Raw genomic sequence first — 20,909 nt, 5'->3', positions numbered from 1 at the left:
GAAGACCCTAGTTAGTGCTGTCGTTGTCTTGGTTGTGGGGTAACAGGAAGCAGAGGAGCCTTAATTTTTAGCATTTAGACTTCGGCTCTGAAGACTGCTATTGAAATGGCGTAAACTCTGATTACAGCTTTTTAAAGTGTACTGTTTTCCCTGAGCTAGAGAACGGTCTTCTGAATTAGTATCAGTAAAATGCTTTTCAGTGGGATCTCTGACACCAGAAGTCGCCACTGACGCCAATGTAATTACCATCCCTGGACATGGCCTTGCCAGGCAGCATAGATAATCACCTACAACCACAGGCTGATGATTAGCCAATCAGTCAACTGGCACTGAGTGCTCACTGGGCGGTCCTGTAGGGGTGACAGGGAGAAGACCCTGCAGTGACCTTTCCTGAAGGCACTCCAAACAACGAGGGCTGAGGGTGCAGGGGGAGAAGGAAAGCAGATATTCACATGCACCAAAAGACAGAAAGAAATAAACACATCATTCTCAGTTACACAGAGAGGGCCCTGTACATCCAAGTTGGAGTGGAATAAAAATGGTCTCTTCCCCATCTGGCCCATGTTGACCTCTCTGGTTTTATGTGTGTTACCTCTTTTTGGTTTTGCCCCCTGCTTGCCAACTGGACCCAAACACCACTAGATATCCCTCTGTGTGCCTCCATGATAATTACATGCTGTTCCACTTGCCTGAAAGGCTGCTCTATCACTTAGCCTTTGTCAGGCTGTGAATTTTCCCAATCTGTTAGGAGTTAGTATAAACTTGACCTCTTCTATGGAACCTTTACTGAGTTACTCATTTTGAGGGCCTCCACTATACTCTGAATTAAAGTTCCAATCAGTTACAGTGCTAAAGGAATTTGTCTGTTTTCATGCTTGTTTCTCCAGTAGATTGTAAGCTTCATGAGAGGAGGGAATGGGTATATTATTCATTTCAGCAGAATTAAAATAGTTTATATGAAATACTTAGAACAGTGCCTGAATATAAGCATTATATAAGCATTATTATTATTATTACTGTCAAGTTTTATACTTAGGAGCCCTAGCATAATATCTTCACATGAAAGTGGCAGCTAAGCAAATGTTTCCTCCTTTGAATTCTTGGAACGTTTCAAATAAGCTGAGTTTTGGAAATGAGGAGGTCACAGGTGTTTTTGGCAGTGGTCATGATTCCAATGTGAAAGTGAGGATGATTTCTTTAGATATTGGTAACTGAGAGCTGTGGATATCTTTGAAGAAGCAAAGGATGTAACAGGTGAATAAATTTAGTTTTGGAGGATATGAGGATATTCCAGATGATATAAAACTACTAAAAAACACTTGCTATTGGCTTTGAGACAGTACGCTCACCCTCAGAAAGATGGGCTTATTTGGAGAAACACCTAATGTAACTCAAGTAACTTTGTTTCCTTCAGCATTATCTGGAAATAGAAGGCAAATCAGTCAGACAGATGTTTCCATGCTCATCCTCCCTTGTTATCTGTATGTGTGATGTGCACGTGTGTGCTGCCATCTGGGTGAGCCTATCTGGGCACAGCAATGGATCATTAAGCTGTCTTTCCATATGGTGCATGTGTAGCATCTGAACCACGATTTCACAAGGTAGGTAATGCTTTAATTCACAGAGACGCTGAATGATCCCTAGGACGGTTGCCAGATCAGTATCTCTTTTGTTCTTTAAACACTATATGCATTTTGCAGTCTCACCACCTTTGTTCATGATTCCATTCAATCTTATATCATTGGTCCCATTTTCACTGTTTACACAATCCTGCCCAAGCCTACTTCCTCCAGAGTCTTCCCTGATCACTCCAGCTCATCAACATCTCTTCCTTCGCAAGACTTAGAGAGATTCATAGATTCTAACACTCATTTCTCCCACAGTTGCGTTCTATGCTGTGAAAACATTTGTCCTTTATCGCTATTTGAATGTGTATTGCTATTTAGCTGTTAAGTATGTTAGTCTTAGCTCCCTGAGTAGACTGTAGTATCTTTAACAGGAGCTTGTAAGTATGCCTCTCTGTAGTCTCTACCACAATTAGCACAGTTTGATGAGTATATTTGGTACTCAATAGGTGTTTCCTTAGGAATGAACGGATAAATCTCCCAGGAATCCATTCAGAAAGATTTTCCTGGGATCCCCTTCACAAATGCTCATTTACTTTCCACTTTAGTTTGTCAGCACATGTTAAAGGATAAAAGATGCATATCTGAAACATAAATTTATATTGTAAAATGCTACAGTCTTCAAAGTCTGCATTGGTTAATATACTTCATAGTATTTGTTAATATACTTTATAGTCTGGATGCAAGTTTAGGTTAGTTATCCTTGAGAACAAAGCTACAAGACTCTAGAGCATTCAAATATTTTCATAAAAATTAATTATCACAATTTGATCAACCATAATTAAGGGAACATTTTATTGCTGTGAGCAGGTGGGTGTCCTTGAGTATGTTTCTTAAGGAAAGCACTAAATGCAGTCTAGTTCCTTGGAAGTCCCATTGTACTCTGCCATTGGCATACACTACTGTGTGGCCATTAAACCTGAAAGGCTCAGTTCTTTGAGTGTACGTGCAGTTGATTAATCAAGGTCTGTGATGAGTAAGTGTGAATTACAGTGACATAACTTTCCGACATCCTTTAGAGTTATTCAACATAAGGTCACTGAGATAGGTGGGTTGTGGGTATTTCGGTGTTCCTAGCGTAATTCATAGAAGCGTTTCCTTTGTATCCAGTGTATTAGGAGGGCAAGAGCAATGAGACCTTTTGGCAATTTCTGTGTATCACTGTGCTGTCAGTAATTCCAAAGTGGCTTGCCAGCTAAATGGAACAGGCACCCTTGTCACCATCATGATTCATTGCCTACTGAAAGCACACAGCTAGCCTTAAGTAGCCTTAAGCTACTTCTCACCACAGCCCTGTGAACCAGGCAGTGCTATCTCCTGTTTGCATTTGGGAAACTGATGCCCATGGAGGTTAAATGACTAACCCACAGTCTCACACCAAGTAAGGAGTCAAAGTATGAAAGCAATTCTGTAGCTTAGAGCACAGTTGTCTTTCCAATTCCTATTGAGCATAATGATTACAAATCTCAAACAAGCCCTCAACATGGCCCTGTAATTCTACTCCATTTTCCTTGCAAATTCTCTTTCCCACTTTTTGAAATTACTCTTTAATATCTTCTCTACCTTCAAATCTTCCACACCAATGTGTCATAATTTGCTAGAAAATATTAGAAACCATTGGAGGGAACATACCTTTATATTCTCATCATCTTATATACAAATCATTATAGTACCCATTATCTCTGTCTTCTCTCCTATTACAATAGGAATGTCCCCATCAAAGACAATTCTTCCCTTTGTCTCTGGATCCCAACACCTCTCACTTTTATTCATTCAGTCAATCCCTCTTTCTTCTCCAATATCAATAGCTCCCTTTCTACCTGATCATTCAATTTAGTAGCCAAACGTGACTCCAGTCTCTCCTGTTTAAAAAATCCTCCCGTTGACACCCAAATCACTCTTTAGCTACTTGCTTATTTCTGTGTTCCCATGCTCAGCAAAACTTCTTTCAAGAGTTGTCTACTCTACCACTTCTTCAGTCCAATGCAATATGGCTTCTGTGCCTTTTATTCCACAGAACATGCTCTTGTCAAGTTCTCAGTGGTCTCTATGTTGTCAAATTCAGGGGTTACCTTTCTAGCCTCATCTCACTTGATCTCTTGTCATCAATCTATCCAATTGATCGCTTTTTTTGTGGGACAAGTTTTGGGGGAAAGATCATTCCACTTTTAGATACTTTGAGGGCTCAGTACAATATAGGAAGTAGAAAACGTTTGCCTTTGTTAGTATAAGTGGAGTCACCTAAGGTGAATGTGTGGAGTGAGAAGAGAAAAGGGAAAGGGCTGAACCCTAGGGAACAGGCAGAGGCAGGGGGAATCTACAAAGGAGCCAGAGGAGGGGTGGTTGCTGGGGCAGGAGATGCCAAGGAGGAAAAGAGTGGTCAGCAGAAACAAAGACCACAGAAATATGAAGTAAATAAGGCCTGGAAAGAGTGTATTGTATTTGGCATTAGTAGTTCATTAGTCACCGCTTAAAAATAATTTCAGGATGCTGACAGAGGCTAACCGTATTGAGGCCTAATTGTATTGAGTAGAAGGGGAAGCCAGGAAGTGTAGACATTTCTTATGAGAAGCTTGGCTGTGAATGGAAGAATAGTAAGCAGGAGAAGCACCTAGAGAAGACAAAGCACTGAGGGAGGGTTTTGAAAAAAAAAAATCAGGTTATATCTGAGCTTGTTCAGAGATTGCAGAGAAAAACGTTTACCCAATGTCACACCATTTATGCTAGAAGTGAAAGTAGAATTTATTTTGTCTCCCCCATTAATTGAGATAACATATATGTAAGAGTTTTAAAGACTATGAAGTATGATGAGAATTTAATATGGTATTTTCATTTCCGCTATATCATAACTACTTACCAGGAAGTAAGTGCATTACATTTTTTAAACTATATAACATTCCCTTCATCTCATTTCCCACCAAAAGAACCTCACTGCTATTCATTCAGCAGTTTTTAAATGATTGAACTGGTATGAATGGCCTTTTGTGTGCTTCCTTGTGAGGGATTTCTGAAGTAGGTGTTGGCCAACCTGCATGTTTCTGTTCACCTGTTCTGAGCTGACAATCGGATGGGTTATATAGCTATGTAGGTCTGACGAATACCAAATGCTCAGCTCCTTCTTCATGGGGATGCCTCTTTCTGATTAAAAAAAATGAGCAGTATCAAAGAAAAACTTGAGATATTTTAGATTCTTGGCCTCCTAAGTCTAAGATCCCCTTCAAAACTCTGGAAGGACAAAATTTATTCTTCCTGCCAGCCATCTAAACAGACATTGGCTTATAAACCCAAGATGTTCCACAATGCTTTGGATATGAATCTTAATCATTTTTGTTCAGTCTGACAGAAGGTAAAAGTTTAACCATCTGAAATTTAATTCTGTGGACTCAAGGGCAGAAATCAATGACCTGATATTCAGAAGCCTATGTTAATAATTCATTGTATTTTTCTCTCCTCCTAACATGCTTCTATAATTTATAAGTAGAGTCACAGGGCTCTTGCTTCTCAATACTCTTTTAGATCATATGCTCTTAAATGAAAGAAAAGTTCCCAACATCTATGATGTGTATGGTACACACAGATCGGATTAGGAAGTCAGGGACATGTGAGCAATGACCTGTAAGATGTTACTATGTCTCTCTAGCTTGAGTCTTCTTGTGGATAAGGATTATACTCAAGGGCAAATCACATCTTCCATGAACATTGCTCCTGTTTAATGCAGTGTCTCTTGCATGTATGGAATGACTGTCACTCAGAAGGTCTCATGGTCTGAGGACAGACTTGACCTGGAGGTATACCTTTATTTTTATGACCCTGTGTGTAGCGGTAAGTTTCCTTAGTCTAGACTGCCTACTCTTTGCGTGAGGCAAGGTTTTTCTTCTCTCTTACCTCTCTTCTTCGTTCTCCTCTGAATCATCATTTCCCCCCCAAGGACAAAAAATGCTTATGCTACTTTTGTTTGTCCAGAACCCATATTTTCTCAGTTCACCCACATATGTTGCCCGAGCAACTCTTATTGAAAATGTTTTCCCTTTGGACTCAAATTGACCTGGGTTTGAATCGTGAGTGCTTTGGGCCAGATATTTACTCTCTCAATAACTAACTTTTGTCATTTGTAAAACTGGAATAACACTATATACTTTATAACATTTGTGGGAGAGGGAAATACAATATATGGAAAAAAGTATATAACAAGTTCTTGATAAATAGTAGTTGTAATATTAAATTGGTTAAATTTTCTTTCCTTCCTATAAAATACTACTTATTTAATCACCTATTCCTTTGGGGTGTCTCTATCAGATAGATGTCAACTATAAGGATGGCAAACGAATATTTCTTGTAGATGTGATTTATTTAGGGGCCAACAGAGGCTACAAAGTAAAATGGAAAGAGTGCATGGCTAGAGAGGTAGGAAGATCTTGGTTCTGGCCTTGCTAGTTCTCCTATTAACTAGAAGTGTGACCATGTATATGATTATCCATGCATGCAAAACTATAAGCTATCAGGAAGATTGCATTTATCATTGATGAAAGAGTAATATCAGATCCTTTACACATTTTAAATTTCATGTAAACCTCAAGTAGATTGACTTTGATTCAATTAAGCAAATATCTACTGAGTAACCATTATGGACTGTGCCTGGCAATGTGAGGGATAATAAACGGAGAATGCATATGCACACATTCTTATTGAGGACTGCTATTGGTTAGATTGTGTCCTTCCCGCAAATTCATACGTTGAAGTCTTAACCTCCCAGTACATCAGAATGTGACTTTATCTGAAGACAGGATTTTTACAGAGATAGTCTAGTTAAAATTAGGTCATTAGGGTGGACCCGAATGCAGTATGACTGGTGTCCTTATAAGAAGAGGAAATTTGGACACGGACACACACAGAGGGAAGACAACATGAAAATATGGGGAGAAGACAGCCATCTCCAAGCCAAGGAGAGAGGCACAGAACAGATGCTCCCCTAAGAGCTCTCAACCCAACCCTGTTGACACATGCTGACATCTCGGACTTCCAGCCTCAAGAACTGTGAGACAATATATTCCTGTAGTTTATGCTACCCAGTTTGTGGTGCTGTGTTATGGCAGCCCCAGCAAATTCATACAAGGACCAATTATGTGCTAGTGACTGGGAAAGTAACACTGAACCAGACATTGTTTTTTCTCTCAGGGGAAGAAGTTAGGTAAAGAAGCAGATAATTCAGCCCTGGATGATAAGCAGGGTGCCATGAGAGGCCACTGAAGAATACTTGAGCAATACCAAAGAATTTGTCTTAAAGGGTCCCCTTTAAGGAAGGAAACCCTGAGCCACATTTTGAAGTAAGAGTTACCCAGGCTAAAAATGAGTGCAAGAAGGTATTGTTCTGGGCAGAGAAGAGTGTGCGCAAAGGCATGGATTTGTGAGCAAGCGAGGCACAATTGTAAGACTAAAATAATTCAACACAGCCAGAGTTTAAAAGAGGTGAAAGGTGAAGCTAAGAGGTGGGCAGGGTCCAGATCAGTAGAGGAAGTCTCCACAGAGCGAGGAAGTCTCCACAGAGCAAGTAGAAAGACCAGGGTCTTAGGGAATGAGTCTTTCTTGAACAGGGAATCAGGAGGAGATAGGCTATGTTAGGTAGGAGGGAAATCACACAAAACATGAAGGTATGTATTTGGCAGTGAGAGTTCTGGTCTTGGAAAAACAGAGGTCCTCTTGAGAAGTCGTGGGGAGGAGGTAGAAAAGTAAGGAGAAGTAAGATAAAGAGGTCCCTCAAAGGACCAGAAGTACGACAAACCGGGAGGGCTTGGAGGGCAGGGCCCGCATCCTGTTCAGTGTCTGCACTCTAACAGGGGCTCTATATACATTTGCTGAGTGAACGAAGGGAGGAATGATGAAACAGTGTGGTTTTAGTGAATTGAGCGGGAACTTCTAAGTCAAAGCAGTTTAGTTTTAAATTTAGATGCTGCTGGGGAATTTTAAAAACCTTTTGAGTCTCATTATCTTCGTTATTAGTATGGGGGTACTAATACTTACTGATAGGGATATGGTGAGAATTACATGGGATAATTTATATGAAACTAAGTAAGACTTAAAAAATGCCATCCGATCAATATTTATTGAGAAGCTACTTTATACCAGGCACTGTTCTAGGCTTTAGGAATACAAAGATAAATAAGACCCACTCTCTGTCTCTAAGGATCTCACTTTCTAGGGTGGAAGGCAGACATCTGAACAGATAACATAATTGCAATGAAATATAATAAGGCCTACCTTACGGCTAAGAAAAGGATGCCAGGAGTGCACAGAGAAGGGGCAGTCATGCAAGCCAGATGACAGAACGGCATTAGGCAATACTTCCTGGAGGAAGTGACGCTTAAGCTCAATCATGAACAATGCTGCACAGTGAGGTGAAGAAGGAAGAGAAAGGAATTCCAAACAGAGGGAATAACAGGTTTCCTCTGCAGCTGTGTATTTCTAGTTCCTATGCCTGCACAGTTCCCTTGCTGAAAATATACTCCAGTCTGACTGAGAAGAGCAAAAACACCCTCTTTGCTCTTGTCAGACTCCTGAAGGCTGGATCTTGCTCTGAATTTCCTCAGCTATTGGCTGGGTTCTCTGTAAACCAAACAGGCTTTCAGGAACCTTGCTGGAGCCACCTGCCTGATTCCTTACTCGCTTTTTCCTTTCTTCCTTTCATTAAACAGCTACTGTGTCTACATGTGTAAGCCAGGGGTCGTACCTGGAGATATAGAGGATCAAAGCATATTCCTAACTCTCAAATCATATTTCTAAATCAAGTGCAAGGTAGCAGCAAATGATGGCCTATTGACTAGATCTTCCTGTTTTTTTGTAAATAAAGTTATATTTGAACACACCCATTTACTTGTGTATTGTCTATGGTCACTTTCATGATACAATAGAAGTGTTGAATAGTTGCAACAGAGACCATATGTCTTTCAAAACCTAAAATATTTACTATCCGGCCCTTTATAGAAAACAAGTTTGCTGAGCCCTGTTCTAGTGTTTGTGTGGGGCGGAGGTGGTGGGGTACCTGGACAAGTAAACTGGTGATACGGCGCAGCAAGGTGGGGGAAGAAGGGCTCCTAACCCATACGTGGAAGGTCAGGGAAGAAGTGACAGTTAAAAGAGGTGACAACTAGGCTAAGAACTAGAGGGTAAAAGGAATTAAGAGGGGAAGGAAGATCATTCTCAGCAGAGAGAACAGCATGTGCAAAGGCCAGGCAATGAAAGAAAAAAGCAGTTCTAGACAAGAGTGAAGAGAGGAAATGATAACAGGTGAGGCTGGAAAATAAGCTGGGTCAGGCAGGTCATAAAGGCCATTTCCTGAATATGAAAGCCATATTAAGAATTGTGTAAGTATAATGTCCCTTAGGGAATTGAGAATCATTGAAAGATTTTAAGCAGAGTAGTGCTAAAGCAAATGTGTGCTTTAGAAAGATCACCTTGGAGTAATCACTCTGCAGTAACATTTAACACTTGTTGGACATTTATTCTATGCTGGGTCTGTGCTAAATGTGTGGTACACATACATGTATATGGAAATGTTTACTGAGTAGCTAGACGGTATTGGATGCCAGGTAGAAAGAGCTGAAGAGTAGGGGCAGCTACGGATCTGTGAGGACCAATGATCTCCCTGATGGATGGACAAGTTGAGCACCACCCACCTTTAGAGGCAGGAGGAGGATTAGGGGAATAGGAGTGATTGGAAAGGTCAGTGTATGTCACAGAACCCAAGCAAACTTCAGTAAGGGAATAAATACCAACAGGGAGCAGACAGTGAAAATCAGACATTGAAAGAGGCCAAAGAGAAATGAAGTGAGAAAAGAAAGGGGTGGGGGTGGTAATTTATCAAGAAACAGGTTACAGCTGACTTAAAAGAGAACAAACTCAGTGGAAGGGCTGGGACGCAGGCTGGGTTACAGAAGTAAAGGACGTGACTGGAAATGAGACAACGGAGGTCATTGCCACTGTTTGAGAAATCTGTCCATTTCTCAAGCAATGAAAAATGATTGTGGCTGGATTTCTTAAAATTAGTCTGTAATTCAGCAGTTTTAGCAAGTTTTTAAATTCATGAAGTAAATTCCTCATCCCAGAGATCTGGTCATTTGATTCAATATTGGAGATCAAATTATGCAAATATGCTGCATGACTAAATTAAAGGCCATTTCATGTGAGCATTAGTTAGGGATGGTAGCTATAGTACTGAATTATTAGAAAATGGGGCAGCATATTTTAATGCTTAAATATGTAATCAGAGTAACTTGCAGGTGGAAGAAAAGGCTCTTTTGTCCTTTGTGTCACCAGATTAGAATTCTGGCTACTGTTTTTTCTGAAGGCCATTCATCCTTCTCAGATGGCCATGCCTGCACATGCCCTCATTTCTGAGTTTTCTGCCGCACAAGCAATCTTCCAAGGCTAATGAGAGCTACAAGAACAATTAATAGCTCTGCCAGCACCAGTATCGTACCCTGCATTTTTAAAGAGCTCAAAATATTAAATAACAAGCCCAAAGAACATTTCTCCTGGACCTCTCATTACATTGATTTTACAGGTGAGTAAACCGAATCATACAGAAGTGAGACAGTGGGCGCGAGAAGTCTTACTTCAGTTCTCTCTCACGCCACTGCGAGGCTGTTGCCTGTTATACTTGTAATTAAGCTGTTGTCTAGATAAAGAATGACTCCCTCCTGGCTTTGACTGTTGGTTACCAACAGATTTTAAATGCCAGTAGTTGAAAAAGAAAGATTTTGTTTTTCAAAAGTGGGTGTGTAACTACTGGCCTAAATGAGTTTAGAAAATTATAGCTGCACTTTCAATATAAAGCCACCTACTCAACTCAGAGCCTAGCCTGTTTCAGAAGGAAGGCGTAGGGAGTGTGACAGGTATATTTCTCTTACGCCTTTAAATCTCAGTAATTTTATAACATTTTCTTAAACAATATTTGAAACAGGAAAACATCATGGGGGTTATTAGTCTTACCCTTTAGGGACAATTTATTTTTCTGCTTCACAAGTTTAACTTCTTACTTGGATCATGATATGCTGCTAAGATACTCAAAAGGTCATTTTTATCAGGTCAACTGCAAATGGGGCTCTTATTACAGAAGAGTTATTTATAAGAGGAGAAAAGAAGTAAGTCTATTAGCGTGTAAAATGTACCACAAAAATGAAAAAATTTCAATTAAATACTAAAAGATCAATCTTGTTCAAATCTTTGGTTCAAATGGATGACTTCCTAGAGCTCTGTGACTCCACTTCAGTGTCTAATAGGCAGTACTCACTTTGACCTTCACTAAGTTCTTTATGAATACTACCTACCCAAGTGTACAAAAATGCTAATTCACATAGGGCTCCAGGTATTATTTTTATATCTTACTCTGTGCACATTTTGAACACTTTAACAGTGATCAAAGCACCCCAAGTCAACCTAGATGGCAATTGCTAGAAAACACAGGAGATGCTAAAAAAAATAAGTTGGTATAATTTCATTCTTCCCCCCTTTTGATTAGAGTTTACAAATATGACTGTTAGCCAGAACATGGTGAGGCTATGGGTCAGTTTTCCAAGTAATATAAACTTCTTAATACAGTCTTTGGACTACAAATCTACCATAACACTGCCAGTGTTTTGATGTTATTGGTATCTTTATTTTCCATTACTCCATGCTATGATAGATTTTGCCTCTTCCATTGCCTACTGTAATTTGCTTCTGAAAAAACAATTGCTGGTAGGTAATATGCTGAAGGATGGTGATTATACAAAAGGATGAGGGGCAAGATCCCCATGATATAGTGTGTGTATACACGTGTGTGTGTGAGCACATGAAGGAATGTGTATGCAAATAATATGATATGTCTGAGAGCAATACTGTAACCTGCTTGAGGTCAAAGACAATATATTGTTTACTGTTATATCCCTAGTAATTAACACTGTCCTTAGCACATTGAAAATGTTTAAGGAGTGTTTGTTTCATGAATGAAAGAAGGGTACTAATGCTCTATGTTCCCACTGGCAAAACAAGGCTTCCAGTTTAAAAATGAGGCCAGAGGTCCAACTACAATAATCTGTTGTGCATCCAGTTTTTATGGGGAGATTTCTATGTACACAACATTATGCTAGGAGTGTGAGAAAGGCAAGGAAATTGAATACACAGAACTTGGACTTGAAGAGCTTCCAGTCTAGTTGGGGAGACAAGATATATACAAGTGAAAACTTAACTCCTAATTCTAGAGAGTGAATAATGGCATGCCAAATGTAATTTTTCATGCCAAATACAACCACTATATGAGATCAGAGAAAAGAGAGGCTGCTAAGGACTGGAGTCCTTAAGCTATACAAACTAGGTAGAAATTGAGTTAGATCTTAGAGGATAAAAGACAGAGGGGAAGGAAAGGAAATAGCTGTGAGGGTTGAGGGAGAGTACAAATGAGTAGTCATCAAGACAAGAATAGATATTGAGACAAATTTTAGGAAGCAGTCATCAGACTAGGAAAAGACATGATGATAGAAACATATATAATAAGAAAGTAAATCATCATGGGCATTTTGTACAATAATCACTTCATACTTAAACTCCTTAGTGAAAAGAAAAAAGGTAATGTTGAAACAGACACATTCTATATGTTGCAAAGTTGGGGAAAACAGGTGGGATGTCAGAGGACCATGGTGGCATTCCCAGAGGCTAGTGAGCAGCAGGTAGACATGCCTAACTAGACGGGAGCTGATGATATATGACATCAGAGGGAATGAACAGGTAGAGTGGGGCTTGGATAAGTCTTTAGACAAAGGGTTTCTGTGTTGAAGTTTCAGACTTTTGATTGCAACATAGATCTGACTTTCCCAAAGTCTTAGGTGACCAGATACTACTTTTGTAGCTATTCTTTGTACCAATTTCCATTTATTTTACATTTTTAAGGCTATATAAATGTCAATACTGTGTACAAAACTATTCTGCAAACCATGACCAGTTACATAAAGAAAAAGTTTGGAATTCTGACTTTCAGATATTTTTTAAAAATGGACACATCAATAAAATTAAGAATAAGTGTTAAGAGCCCAAAGGAGAAGCAATGATTGATAAATATTTTAAAATAAATGGGGGTCTTTCTTTTCTAACCATGCCTAGAAATTGATGTAAGAAATCTTTATTAAAGTTAATCATAGCCATGTGGATAAATCATCCATATATTGTGTTTATGTGTAAGAGTACATAGAAAAGAGTTAAAAAAAATTTGTAAGGCTTTCAGTAAATACTTTGAAAGTTACTTATATGAACCCTTTGAAACTCATATTCATGAATGGAATATTGATTAAATGGAAAATTAACTCTTGAGAATGTTTCCTAAATAAAATATATCAATGCATGGATGTACTATGATATTTCAACCAACATTAATTATATCCTTTTGATGTCTCTACTGTCTTGTTCTAAAAAGCTAATAAGACCTGCACTACATCATAGTTAATAGGAGTGTGGTGCTTGTTGCTTAGGCAACAGGATGAATAAATGCAGGTCAGAATGTGCTTCAAGAAAAACAAAAGCTAGAATATGATACTGAGTGCAGATTAAGCAGGTCCAACAGATTTTTTCACCACATTAATGAAATCTATTTCTTAAAGTTGGCTGATCATATTAGTGTACTTTAACTAAATTCATAATTAAATAAATTAGATTATGGAGATCAATAAATAATTTTTATAGAGATAGAAATTGGTTTTTTTATGATACAAGTAGCAAATAAATGGTGTACAGCAGCATGTAAAGCGATGATTGATGATACTTTTATGATTTGCTTCATTTTCATAATTAACTCCTCTGAATGATAACTCAAATTTTTAAAGTTAATTCTGTTTCATGTAGTAAGTATTAGATTATTCTGAATTAACCATGTTTTCTTAATTTCTGAAAAATTATATACAATAATTACAATTTAAAAAATAAAGACAATAATCTATGGAGAAGATCAGACCTTGGTTTTGTCACATATGTCCAGGAGTTTTTGCCTCCTGGATACATTTTGGAGTGCTTATACATATTTCATTCATGAATGTTTTTTCCGATCTCCAAATGCTTATTGGAAACATGTTTGATTAACCTTTGCACTGGGCTTTCAAAAAGGAATTATATTTACTCAAAAGTGTTTAACATTCAGAGGAAAGTTATGCTGAATTAAAATTTTCCAAGCAGACAATCCAGAGAATCCAAAGACCTAACTAACTTCTCATGGGACCAGAATAAATTTGGACACAGGTTTGAGGAGTGGGAATGAGAGAGTCTTATTTCAAGTAGAGATAAGGAGAAAGAATAAAGACTTATCCAAATGCGCAGTAAATATAACGACAATGAGAAGACTTTCATTCTACTTGATAGTTCCTCTAATTCTTCGTGTCATCTGTTTAGTGTCCTAAGTCTGTCCTAATTCTGCTCAGTCTGTCCTAAGACTCTTATAGCAATTGAAGCAATTTCACTTTTCCCCTGTTTTAATACCCACAATATCTGTCTAATTTGTGACAGTATTCTTAAACATGAGAAAAATAACAGTAGCTGCAGGTCTCATTATAAAAACAGCTTCATAAAGAGTTCTATGGATACAATTACATAGAGCTCATATGTCTTACTACATTTATGCAGCTTTAAAAGAAAAAGCTCAGGGGGCACACATTTTTGGAGAAGCAGCAGAAGTTTAACAGTCTGAATAATTTTCAAAGCTACAATAGTCAAGTCAAGCTTGGAGAAAATAATCTCTAATGGAAATAAAAAGACATGCCTAGCTCTCAGTACTGTGTTATCAATTTTGTTACTAATAGGATTCAGGTGTCAGCCCCAGCATTTTGTTTAGAAATAGCTATTAATTGTTTCTGCAAGCCATTTTGTGCTACATGCCTATGTTATGTAGCTCTGTCTAAATTTAGGGATCAGTAATATGTGTGATGGGACCTTAAAAGCAAAGAAAGCTAATAAGGACTGTGACGTAGCTTAACAAGGGAAACTGATGAGCACTGGGGGAGGTATGTGAATGATCAGAAAGCTGTATTATGGGTCTGCACGTTTCCCCATCCTCCTTCCTCACCTATATTCGTCGCAGTGGGAAGTTTGCACATACCAGGTTTAGATTGCAGGCAGACCAGTATTCAGAAGTACATGAATGTACTTAGTCCATCATCCTCTCCTTCTAGATATTGACAGTTAATTGATGGAAGTGTTTGTTTTCTACATAAAGTAATAAACAATACCTCATTGCTCTTCAATCAGCATGTGAAGTAAGTGAAAGCTGTCTATAATAGACCATTTGAATCAGTTTGCTAACGAACTAAAGGTCATCCACACAATTTAAACTGCTTATTGAACAATTATCAGGAAAAAAAATGATCTTCACACCGTAAACATAACAAATTGTCTAATTAATTACTAAACGCTGATGCGCAAGTGAAATAATATGTGTTAGGAATCTAGAATTAACTGAAGAGTTCTATAATCTAACTGGGTATTCTGAGATTACAAATCTATAAAAATCACACAAAGAATGACAGGGAGAATATAAATGTTCATCTTCTTTCACTGCCTATAAATAGTACTCTCACCGGTTCATTCATATAATACACATGTATATGGATGCACATAGATCTCATTTTTCAGCAAGTGCCTATATGTTACACAGTAAGTTCAGTCCTAAGGGCATCCGATTTTCTAATGCGGTTACGTATATAAAATTGACCGGTTTTGGTGCAAATCAGGCTGCCTCTGAGCCGTGTAAGACACATAAGAAGCAAAGACAGACAAAAGGCAGCTCCGTGGCCACAGAAAGCGTCTTACCATAAACTGCACATTGTCAAATCCATTAGCCATCAGGTGGTTCTCGTACTGAGGTAGCCCAATGCTTTCCAACCATTGTCCCACTGTTTGGACAGGGCATCTGGGTCCTGTAAGAGGATGAAGAGGGAAGCGTTTAAGCAGGGAGTAGCCGTCCACGGGGTAATAGCGGTAGTCCTGGGCTGAGAGGTGGCATTGCCACATCATGCTCCTGGGAAAGTTGCTATCAAAGGAGCCCGCCAGCTTGACAGATTAATGTTCTCAGCGAGAGAGCAAAGTCAGAAGTAAAACATAGTTTGCCAGGCAGGCTGTGGAGTATGACTTGATCCTAGCTCCACATTTCTTACATATTAATCTTTACTACCGACCAGTACGTCACACAGCCCCCAAAACCAGGCAGCAGAAGAAGGCATATCAAGCTGTCAGCTTAGGCTGGTCTGCATTCTATGTGATTGTTGGAGTACTCCACAACGAGCAATGCACGGCCAGCAGCCAGAATTCTTTTTATCAAGTACTCCTACACTCATCAGTATGCAGCTCCATGCTCCTTGCTCCCCCTCGCTCGCTCCCCTTCATTACCCAGCCCAGGCTACACCTCGCATTTTCAATAATAGCCATCAGATAAGGCAGATTTTTTTTGTCTGCAAGCTGTAAGCCTGCTGCTGCTGCTTCCTCCTACACACCCATCCAAGCGTCAATCTTGAATGATGAGAGCAGTCAAAACAAATGCAGAAAATAGCAAGATTCAAAAGCAAACCAAAGTGCTTAAATCTGAATTGAATCTTCATACTGGTGATACGTTACAGAGCTATTTGTTGTGGAATTTTACGTTTCAAAAGAAACACCAGGAAATGCAAAGCCTTAACTATAGCTTATAGGGGAGCTCCCGACAGGTTCCCTTTTTGCTCTTCTTTCCTTTCCTTCCCTTTCTTTTTTTTTAAAATGCAGCACAGATAAATGTTTCTGATCTAAAGCTTTACAGTGTTTGGAGAACAATTATTCTCTTTCTTTACCTTGCTGTATCAAAATGAACCACTCTGAGGAATTGTTTTTCTTCTTGAATTGCTGCAAAATACAGAAACTGCATCGCAATCTTGAAGTCAAGATAATTCATTTCTCGTTTGCGAGGATTCTTCCAAACAAAAATATTATTAGGCACAAGAAATCCTTTTCCTCTCTGATATTTATAACCCAGTCTACCAGGGTTGACATTCTAAATTAGCTACAGAGGTAACATTACTGGGTAGAATTTTTTATAAAGAAGAAGAGCCCTAACCAAAAATAATTTAAGAATAACAGATGTAAATGTGTGAGTTTTACTGAATGGCAGACAGACTAATTTATTTAATAATTGAGAGAAACCAGAGATTAATAATAGAACCCATAGAAGTAGATCATGGAACGAATAGACTCTTACTTAAGATTGAGAGAGAACTTGCAGAGAGGTTAGTCTACCCTCTCTCTTAATGCAGGAATCCCTTGTCACAGTGTTCCTATAAGAATATCATCCAATTTAGGCTTGAATACTGCCTGTAACAGAGCTCTTACTACTTATCAAGAAGGCTCCATTTATTAGAAAGGTATTTTACTTCCTGGCTGACTCCTACTCACTCAATCCAGCTCTGCCTTTGGAGTCACACAGACTGGGAACACTGCCTTTAACACATAAAGTGTTTTAAAAATTAAAGATAACTCTCATCCCTCCAGAACAGTCCTGGCACATAGTAAGTGCTCAGCAAATATTTATTGAATAAATGAAACATGACTTTCCTTCTTTCCCCAAATCTTATCTTTCTCTGTTTCCTTTCTCTTTTGAAGAACATTGTCAATCTCCCTAGCACACAGACATTAAACTGCAAAACATCTTGCACTCCCTCTCTCACCACTGACATCAGTTCCCAAGATCCACTCATCCCTCATCGTAGTATCTCTTGCATCCATTTCCTTGATTTGAATTCCTCTTTCATATTTATGGAACTGACATCTAGTGTGATTTTGCTCTCTTAGTTCAGGCCCACCTGGTGTAATACAACTATGGCCTCTGTGTTCGTCTTCTTACCTCTGATTTTTTAAAATCTAGTTTATACGTGGATGTCGGAATAATCTCTTTAAGACAAATTTGATTATCACTCCTTATTTCAAAACTCTTGCATGGTTTCAACTGGCTTCAAATAAACTCCCAACTCCTTTGATGACATTTTGGGGTCTTCATGATTACTACAAATCCTCCAATTTTATTTCCGTTCCCCCAGTGCTCCAAGCACGTGGGATTACTGGCTGGTCTTTAATGGCAGCCTGTAACATACTTGGGTTTCTTTTATTATGTCCCCACATTTATGCCTCTTCTTTGGCTTTGGATCAGATGATATTTCCTTTATGAAACACTTTCTAGTCCCCCTAACAGGGATGTTTTAAGTGGCATTTACAGACTGTCTATTATAACAAATATTTTTTGTCTAACATTATAGTTATTTGTGTACAAGATGTATTTCTTGAATGTAGGAATATGTCTTGCTAATATTAAAAGTAGTAAGGATTCTTTATGCACCTGCTAAACCAAATAATGTAATTTTCATTTCACAATCCAAACTATATAAAATCTTCCTAGTTTCAGATTTAAATTTTTAAAAGTCTATCCCAAGTCTCTGAATTTTTTATTTAAAAGAAGATATCTAGGTTTTTAAATAGAAACGATTGGGTTCTAGATCTCTTAAGAAGGTCAAAAAGTTTGTAGCAGTTTAGGAATCTGTTTTAAGGAATTCAGGTTGCTCAATATTACCTATATGAGAAGTTGATAGCAAGACACTATTTGTCCTTGGCCAGCTCTAAAGCTGGTACACAGTAGAGTTAAAGGTAGGCGTCAATTACAGCCTCTCCTAGGGTCACATCCACATTGTTCCTCCTGATCATTTTAAGCTGTGAGTAGGTGGATAAGCTACACAAAGATCGAGCAAACATGACCATAATTTTTTGGTTTGGTAAAGCATATGCTGATTGGCCAGCTCCTCAAATCTCATCTCATCTCCTAAGATGCAAACCAGGGACCAAGTACCTAAAAGAGTGCTACACACATTCTAGGCATTAAATTGCCTTTGTTAAATGAATGAACACATGACATTGGAAATGGCTTTCATGAGATTTTCATTTCTTAAAAGAAAGAGAGAGAGAAGGAGAGAGAGTGAGTGAGAGTGAGAATGAGAGTATGAGAGAGAGAGAGAGAGAGAGAGCTTATTTCAAGGTCCAGGCTGCTGTACAGAAACAGCTCAGAGAGAATACTGGTTACTAATAACTTTACAAATCTTTATATAGACTGACCGAATTTTATTCTTTTAACTATTCAATCATTCAGTTTCAACTCAGTAATTCTCATATGTTGGTGAAAGGTTTTAATGCAGTGGGGAAGTGAATTGGGAGAAACTGGGCTGGGGGAGGTGGTGAGGGAGAGGAAGGAAGAAGAATGAGACCTTGAATCATGCTGTTTCTGGTTTTGTTAAAGTATTTTCTCATGAGCCAAACCACTGAAAGAACCCTTGTTTGGGTCTGAAGATCACTTTTTGTTTTTTGTTTTTTTGGAAGATCACTTTTTAAATAGCGTTTACATATATTTCTTACTTTACTTGCAATACTTTCTTGGAGTCTTAAAATTCTTAAGCATGACATCACATTATTGGGCAGGCCTCTTTATTCAAGTAGAACTTCTTTAAGTTCCAAAAGGGAGATAAGAGGAGGGAAAGAAGAACTAACAGTTCTTACTCAGGGCTACTATGTTCCAGGCAGTGTGGTGTGGATTATTAGCCCCACTTACAGATAAGGAAACTGAAGTTCAGTGTATGTGATGAAACCAGGAATTTCTTTTGCATAGTCTTTTAAAAAATAATTCTGGGGGTTCCACTTCCAGAATGGCAAGGTGAGGAGCACCATGGACCTTCTCCCCAGCCAAACAAACATAAGTGGAAAAAATTGTATAAAAAAACAAAACAAAACCACCATTTAAAGTCTCTGGAAATTGTCCTAAGAATATACAGAGGATGAAGAAAGATTTATTCAAGAAAATCTACTAAAACTTGGTAAGAACAGAGAGAGTCTATGGCACTTGAGCTGTGACTTGTTCCCTCCCACCCTTCCTTCCCTAGCTCAGCTTGAAAGAAGCTCCACTCTGAGTGGGTGTGCCCAAGAGGATGGGCACCTCTCTCCTCAGAGCCCATCCAAGGGATATGGTATCTTATCTAAAGGGGCAGGCCAGCAGCATTTCTAATACCCTCCAACTTCAAGTTATAGAAGTTAAATTCCTGGTGAATACAGCTGAGAGGTCAAGCGCTCCCTTTGTCCCTGCAGCCTCTAGTCACAAAGTGGAGGCTCTATCCTACTTGTGGGAGGCCAAGAATAGTGAGGCCCTGATTGCCCTCATTCCAGCTTGCTTGTAGGGCTGAGGTTGCATGTCCAGAAAGGCAGGCTGAGATGAGAAGACCAGGGGCTACCATCCCTGCCCAGTGCCCAGAGCAGTGGCTCAAAGATTTTGCCAAAGGGTCCTTAAATACAGACAGCTCTATCTCAAGGAATTGATTTTATTTGAAATAGAGTATGAGGAAGTTCAAGCTTAAGGTGATTATTAAAAACAATGGAGATTTTGGGGTAAGCGATTAAAAGGAGGCATTAGGACAACAAGCTAAAGCTAAACGGTAGCCAGATAGTTTTAGAGAACAAGGGAAAGACATAGTTAAGAAATGCCCTCTTGGGGTAACACCAAACTTCAAAGACTGGCCTCAAAAACTACTCCTGCCCAAATGTAATTGGAGCAGACTCTGGAGCAATTTGTATATAAGGGAATTGTCAAAAACAAGAGAGCACCCAGCTGGCAATTAGGGAAAGCGAATACCTGAGTGTGATACCAAATGAGGCAGACAGCTTAACAGAAAGATTAGGGAAAGATACAAAGAGGACTCTGCTATAATCATTATCATCCCCGGATGACTATGCACATGTCAAGGCTCTACCCATGAATGAATAAATACCATGTAATATATCCATAAAATGGAATATTATTTGGCAATAAAAAGAAATAAAATGCTGATAGAAACTACGACATGGATAAACCTTGAAAACATGCTAAGTGAAAGAAGCCAGTCACAAAATACCGTATATTTTATGATTCCATTTATATGAAATATCCATAATAGGCAAATCTATAGAAACAAAATAGATTAGTGGTTGCCTCGCGATAGGGATGGGGAATTGGGAGTAAAAGGGGAATGACTGTTGATGGATATGGTGTTTCCTTTTAGGGTGATAAAAATGTTTTAAAATTCACTGTGGTGATCATTGTACAACTCTGAATATACTACAAACTACTGAATTATACACTTTGGGTGAATTGAATGATATGTAAATTATGTCTATAATTTACAGTTATTGAATAATAATAATAAAATTAAAATAATATAACAGTTCTTAAATTTTCTATAAATTTAT

At 38.6% G+C, this 20,909-nt stretch overlaps 1 protein-coding gene across 15 annotated transcripts in view; it reads right to left on the bottom strand.

Moving 5' to 3' along the window:
- The window catches only part of ANKS1B (ankyrin repeat and sterile alpha motif domain containing 1B), a 1,182,139-nt gene that overhangs the window by 399,074 nt on the left and 762,156 nt on the right, over nt 1-20,909 (bottom strand). For 10 of the 15 annotated variants that reach the window (XM_061206234.1, XM_061206232.1, XM_061206237.1 and 7 more), the window contains exon 1: nt 15,444-15,647. In XM_061206234.1, coding sequence (XP_061062217.1) covers nt 15,444-15,647 — 204 coding nt within the window. Of the gene's footprint in view, nt 1-15,443; nt 15,648-20,909 lie in introns of those variants that run through there. The other 5 variants (XM_061206227.1, XM_061206228.1, XM_061206229.1 and 2 more) reach the window with 1 other exon arrangement.

This window comes from Eubalaena glacialis, chromosome 11, assembly GCF_028564815.1.
Source record: "Eubalaena glacialis isolate mEubGla1 chromosome 11, mEubGla1.1.hap2.+ XY, whole genome shotgun sequence".
In the NCBI taxonomy this organism is placed as follows: domain Eukaryota; kingdom Metazoa; phylum Chordata; class Mammalia; order Artiodactyla; family Balaenidae; genus Eubalaena; species Eubalaena glacialis.
This window is presented reverse-complemented; position numbering and strand designations above follow the sequence as displayed.